Source organism: Cetorhinus maximus, chromosome 8 (assembly GCF_964194155.1).
Source record: "Cetorhinus maximus chromosome 8, sCetMax3.hap1.1, whole genome shotgun sequence".
Taxonomy (NCBI): Eukaryota; Metazoa; Chordata; class Chondrichthyes; order Lamniformes; family Cetorhinidae; genus Cetorhinus; species Cetorhinus maximus.
In genome coordinates this window covers 102,331,354-102,338,154 of record NC_135886.1, presented here as the reverse complement: position 1 = coordinate 102,338,154, position 6,801 = coordinate 102,331,354, and the positions used below count along the sequence as shown (strand labels likewise).

The window sequence follows — 6,801 nt, the reverse complement described above, 5'->3', positions numbered from 1 at the left end:
ATCCCCCGTGGCGAATAAAATGGAATGTTTCAAGCTGCATTTTCCCGACAGTATAGTCTCCAGAAAACTTGGCATCGAATTGCAATTCTTTGGGGCAAAAGCTATTGTGACTTGCCTTTTTTTAAAAAATGGATTGAAACTCCTTTTCAAATCTGTTAGCACTTGTTTGCATCCAGCTCTCCAAGGACCTAACTTTCTGCACACCTTCTCTCCATCGGAAGATTGGCCCAAGGCTTTGGGGCTGCGCTTTTCAGCACCAAGTTGAGATCCCACGATGACTTGATGGGAATTTTGCCATGTCAACCTCTGGAAGGCGATCTTCAAACATTGCCTCGGATCCTTTAATCCCTCTGCTTCGTGAAACGGAGGCAAAAACGGTTGAACTCAAGTCACCGCAGCTAAAACGCGCAACTCCAGGAGCATCGAAGGCAGCAACAATAAATAAATAAATACGATTTGCAAACGACACCATGATAGTTTGAAAGTAGGACGAGAAGTGTGGTAACCTTTTCAAATACACCACAGAATAAAAGGAGGGACGAGAAAGGGAAAATTTCACACCCCCCAACCAAAAAACGTAGCATTATTTTGCCATCATCTTCCGAAAAGTAGTATTTATGATTTTAAGACTGTGTTGACAAAACTCGACCAATCATACAATGAAAGCGATCAAAAGACAAAGGGAAAAAAAACCAAAACACACAAAAGAATCTCCTAAATCTGCAATATTTTTCTTCACGAATCAGATTGTCAAATTCACAAACCATTCAATCGGCAATCTGTTACCCAACCCGCCCGTAACCACAGTCTGATTATCTGATCTGATAGAAATATTTTAGAATTTGTGCTTTCACATTTCTTTCGTGTGTGTGTGTGTGTGTGTGTTTTTATTCTGTGCCTATTGTGAAAGAAATGTCGATAGCATTACCGAATGTATGATTTCAATCATTCGGGAAATCGCTGTCAATATTTCAGTGTCTGTTGGATAAACTCTCCCAAGGCTGTTAGCTTTAAACACAATCCAGACCCCGGCCGGTCTGATACAGGCGGGACACCAACATAATCAATTCCTAACGGAATTCTACTCACACACCAAAAAAAAGGCTGAAAAAGGATTTGTTTTCACCATTAGGCGCTCACTTCTTCAGATATTTAAATAACCCCCCTCCGAATAACAATTGAACGGTACAGTTGTCCCCTCTTATTTTGCACACACTTATATAAAACAGCTAAAACAAAACAAAAAAAAAACAGCTCGCGATGAACCGAAACGCTGTATAAATGCAGACTCGCATAAATTAGGGATTGATGCATCGGTACTGATGATATAAGGAGCACAACTGGGACTGACAACGATTTGCATATATCAGAGCATTGCAGGCAATGTGTTGTCTACATGTACAATCCTGATTTCAGGGCATGTTTTTCTTTAATGTTGCTAGCTGGTTATTTGCAAATTGATGTACCAAGTGCCAGTCGCTCCATTTACACGATCAGTACCCATACAGTGCATGCATTGCCCTCGTTAAAAACTTTTGCTCCATTCTACCCCGGAGATATTTCATTATTCGGTACAATATAGGAGGGGTGCGGGTTCCCTATGCGGTCAAGGCAAGAGGAACTCAGTCTAGTTAACGTCTGCTTTGCAGTGTGTGGACTCCACTGCGCAGCGCCTAGTGTGGCATGTACTTTTGTCCCCCTCTCGAATAGAGTAATCCGTATTTTGAAGAATGTGTAAATTCACCTGAATCGTTTAAAGCCCTGTCTCCAAAGAGAAGCTGAAAAACATTGTTCCTGACACTGGGCACGGTACACAATGGGCGCCCTCGCCTACCTTTAGTCTCAAGGCTACATTGGAAATCTATTTTCCGTATCCAGTAATCCGGTTTCTGATGCTCAACTGAGCCTTTTTCCTGGGTATTCTGTCAGTAAAACCTTTTGTTTTAATTTAAGCATCGGTACCAATTGACGAGTGCCGTTACTGCATTACACAAGAGGAAATCTTTACAATAATGATATTAGTGATTACAGTTTATTCATCCCTTCTGAATACAGGCGATATAATTACTTTGAACAAAAAAACCCTCGTCCTCCAGGCTCTTCTGAATAACCTTTCAGTGAAATATATCGAATAAAGTTTGCATTAAACGTGAAGCCCGCATGCAAGAATTAAATCTCATTGTGCACCGAGATGCAACAACAGCACTGCCCAGGGCCGTTGTTGGAAGGAATTGGCTGTTTTCCCTGCATTTCTTTGACTGGTTATTTCCTTCTCTGTGGCGCGTTTTCTAAGGAGTTGGGCATTTAATGAGAAAATAACTGTGTGTATAATGGGAGACGGAAGCCATGCTTGTTACCCCTGCGCGATTTCACCAGCGGCCTTGCCCATCCAAAAACACACGTCAGAACAAATGAGCCACCTCAGTCTCGACAGGGAGTAGAACGGGCTGGAAAAAGGGGATGGGTGGCGATTTCAGCTTGTCGGAGGGGAGGCTGTAATCCATCGGACGGTTAGAATCGCCTCCGTTAAACGAGAAACGTTGCAGAAACATTTCTGCTGAGTGGATTTGCAGTGTTGAAGGGATGCCGTGAGAATGGGGAACTCGGGACTAAGTGCAATCTACCACAAGGCCAAAATAAGGTGAACTAAATTTCTCAAACCAGCAAAAACAAAATGAAAGACACAGCGCAATCTACAAAGCAACAGAAATCGCAATGCTATATATTAACACTAACACGAAAAATATAAAGACTTCAGTTGGGGGTGGGGGCGGTTACCGATTCTCATTTGTCTACCTTTAGTTAGAAGGCAGAATGAGTGTGAATGCTACATTTAAAACTAGACTTAAATGACCGGTAGCTCAAACTATCTGATATACAACTGCATTTGGACGGAATCCTCCTAACAGTGATGGAACAAGGGTTGAATCTTATAATAAACTCTCATTTCGACATTGCGACTGTGGAGAGAGAGTGTATTTACCGCTACGCTCAGGACATTGTCCCAGTTATTAACTTCTCCCCTCTGAATTGGTAAAAAAAGTAATTGTCAAAACAGCAAAAACGCAAATAGAAGTTCCAATAAATGCAAAATAATGCACTAACCTATCAGACCATTGATTCCGGGTATTGGGGGAGGGAGGACACTAGACATGACTGCAAACACAACATAGTTTTAATAACAAATTTATTTGAACAGATTTGATTTTTTTGTACACCAAAATGAAATTGTTGTCACCAAATCACAAACTGAAATCGTGTTACAATCAAATCTGACATCAAATATATAATTTATTAAACAACAAACATTTTACTGCTTTCTTTAACGCGGTGATTCTGTCTTTTAAAAACATAATACAAAATTTGAGGAAAATAAATTACTGTTCGCAGCCTCCATAAGTAATCCAAATATAATCGTTGAAAAAGAAACATTTAAAGAAAATATCTCATATTTCGGACCAGCAACTGATCCGTCTTTTTAAATTTAAAAAGTTTTTTTTTCCTTTCCACCCCACCCCCTCCTCCACCTCTTAAAAAAAGGCAGGTTTTTGAGAACTCGCTCGAAACTCCGCTGAAATTGGCGTTGATGCCGAATAAAATACCTGCATGCGCTCAGAGGCAGGTACCTGGGTGAGAGAGAAAAACATATTTGCCAGCTTTCTATCTCTATACCAGCGGTTTCCACGGCAGTGTTAATGTTTGTTTTTTTTTGCAACTGAGACGCCAAAATATTCCCTTTACATAAAAATTAGTGCAACTGAGGTCACAGCCTTTCAAACATTTTCCTACAGTTGCTTAAAGTAACGTTCGTCACGAGTAGGATAACTTGGACACAACGCTGCCCAAGTATTTTGATTGAACGGCTTATTTTTTTTTTCAATATATCTTTCAGCCTGTTGTTAAACTGTCTTCCGGGCCTAACCGTTTGTATGCATTTCCTACAGACCAGTTCAATAGGTAATAATACTGTACGTTTTGATGGCAGGTCGTACTGCTTAAAACCAGTTATTAAAAGGAAGGTTGTGGGGAGGGAGGGAGGGGGGGTAATGCCGGCCATAGCAACAGATTCACCTGATATAGTCGAGAAAACCAAGGCGCTGATGGGTGTTAGGCACACAGTTGGACTGCAATCCTTGTCTGAGCATAACAATTTACCACAGTCGCGGTAAAGCAATGTCCTCGATTAGGTGTTCATCCCCACAGGCGTGGACAATGTGAACACGACTGCTAACTGTACATAGTTTAGGAATTTCGCCTGCTCGCAGACTGTTTATTTTGACATACAACTTTCTCTTCTCTGCCCCCGCCCTCATTGTGACAGTCAAATATATAATTTAAGGGAGGGGGGGAGGGGGGGAAGCGCTCCCCATTCCTTTCTCAGTTCATGTTCCAGCGAGTGCCAGCAGTGCCCATTGTCAGGGCTCCCGGTTAAAGATCGTGGTGTGTCGGTGTCTCTGGGTCAACGCTATGGGAGAACACTTCGTCCTGTTGATGCAAGCCGGGAGGAGTCATTCGTTTCTCTTTTTGCCGTCTGTTACAAAACCAGACCCGCACAACTTCCTTCTCTAACTGCAAACTGTCGGCTAGACTGGAGATCTCTTGGGCTGCGGGTTTGGGACATTTCAGGAAATGGGTCTCTAGGGCCCCTTTGACACTCACCTCTATAGACGTGCGCTTCTTTCGCTTCCTCCCCTGAGCCGCTATCTTGTCGATGCTGGTCGGGCTGCCCGTGGTGGAGTCCGCCTCCTCCAGCCACTTATTGAGCAAGGGCTTCAGCTTGCACATGTTCTTGAAGCTCAGCTGCAGCGCCTCGAATCTGCAGATGGTGGTCTGCGAGAAGACGTTCCCGTACAAGGTGCCCAGCGCCAGCCCCACGTCGGCCTGGGTGAAGCCCAGCTTGATCCGCCGCTGCTTGAACTGCTTGGCGAACTGCTCCAGCTCGTCCGAGGTCGGGGTCTCCTCGTCCGAGTGGTCGTGGCAGTGGTGGGGCGCCAGCTCCCCGTGCTCGCCGCTGTCCCTGAGGCCGGCCGGGTGCATGCCCTGGCCCACGGCGCTCGGTGGCGGAGGCGGGCCGACGTGCTCCAGCATGCCGTTGACCGTGAAGGCGGCCTGCGAGTAGATGTTGAGCGGCTGCCCGGGAGGGTTGTGAGCGCCGCCGCCGCCGCCGCCGCCTCCTCCGCCGCCGCCTCCGCCGCCTCCTCCGCCGCCGCCCCAGGCGCCCGGGTGGTTGGCGTGCGGCGAGTGGTGAGCGAGGTGACCCGCGCGGTGGTGCAGGCTGGCCCCGCCGTGCAGGTCCTCCCTGCCGGGCTTCACATCCTGCTGGCTCAGGGGGCTCGCCGCCAGCGCCGTGGACCACGGGCTGCCTTCAGGTAAAGCCGTCACCCACTGGTGGGACAGGGGGTGCCCGTTGCTGGGGAGCCCCTGCAGGTAGTCACTTTGGATGAGTTTCTGGTGGCTCCGAAAGCTGCCTGCCTGCTGCATGCTCGACGACTCGGTGTGGACGATGGAGTTGGAAGTGAGGATCCCACTGCTCGGCATGTAGAGATTGGAAGCTGCCGTGGCCATGGCTCCGCCAATCCCTCAGTAATAATAACCTGCCTCCGGGAACAGCTTCAGTCTTTGACAACAAAGCTGAGGTAAAGGGGGTCACCAGGAGGAGGAGGAGGAGGGGGGTTTGGTGGTGGGGGGGGGGAGTGTTGTTGGTGAGGAGGGGAGGGGGGGGAGTGGTGGGGTAAGAGCTGGTCAGTGATAGGCAGCCTCCTAGGCCAATGGGGAACCACGCCGGGCTGAGCAACAGGCCAAAAGCATGGGCGTCATGACGTTGTCGGCCAATCAGGATCTCCGAGGTGGAGCAGCCTAACCAAATTTGCCTGTATGTCTGGGGAGGGGGGTTGGGGAGGGGGGAGTTTGTGTTTAAACTCCAAACCTCGACTGTCGACCCAATGAGGAAGTCAAGGAAGCGCCGAAGCCCATTGGATAGCCCGCTGGCTAACTGGCAGGTCACATCTTACTGATGGTTAACTCTTGCTGCAGCGAGGAGACACACCATTTGTCCTTTGCGATCGGGCAAAGTTTTGCCCAGAACTTTTAGATCGAATCAGGGACTCCCCGCCCCCCTCCCCCACCCACCCCGATTCTTAAAGAACAACTAAAACAAGATACAACCTTCTGTTGAAAAGTTCAGAACTCTTTCTTTTTAAAAAAAATCGACAATTTTGCACATCCTTTGGAGCACCAGGCGTTTCATATGACCCTGCAGCAAGTAACGTGTATGGTCACTTAATGTGCTCAATAAATTACTGAGCTGGAGTTAATAACGAATGTTTATTTTCCACACAGTTCAGATTATATTTGGGCAAAGGCTTTGATCTCTTGTACGAAGTTAAACATTATAGCTACTACACAACTCTTTATTTGGGGGGGGGGAGGGGGACGGGACGAATTATTCTCATTTTGTTCGATTCGTAATATGACTAGGGCACAACATGCTTATTAAAAATGTAAATCGTGTGCACATTTGTGTGCGGTACAGCGTCAAATACCAGCACTGGACCTTGGCTAACTCCCTGAATGACAGAGCCTTCGGAAATTATTTATATCAGGAAGTCTTTTCAAAGGACGGGGACTTCTCACAAGCAGCGCAGTGCTAGCGAGAAATTAGGATTATAGGAGCAGTCACCTCGTTCGTTCGGTCCCTTATTCCTTGGAAAACCCGGTAGGAAATGATGGGGGCATTTTATAGGCATTTTGAGATGTTGGCACGCGTAATAATTACATTTGACATCGGTATAACAGCTTCAG

At 46.7% G+C, this 6,801-nt stretch overlaps 1 protein-coding gene across 1 annotated transcript; it reads right to left on the bottom strand.

The window, feature by feature from the left end:
* Positions 1-3,209: 3,209 nt before the first annotated feature.
* On the bottom strand, positions 3,210-5,598 carry LOC144683320 (POU domain, class 3, transcription factor 4-B-like). The gene has a single exon (XM_078546257.1). It carries the CDS (start codon positions 5,563-5,565, stop codon positions 4,429-4,431), a length of 1,137 nt encoding a protein of 378 aa, XP_078402383.1. The 5' UTR covers positions 5,566-5,598; the 3' UTR covers positions 3,210-4,428.
* Between the last annotated feature and the right edge of the window lie 1,203 nt (positions 5,599-6,801).

Coding starts and splice junctions, on each gene's coding strand:
- LOC144683320 (XM_078546257.1), bottom strand. CDS start 5,565: ATGGCCACGGCAGCTTCCAATCTCTACATGCCGAGCAGTGGGATCCTC.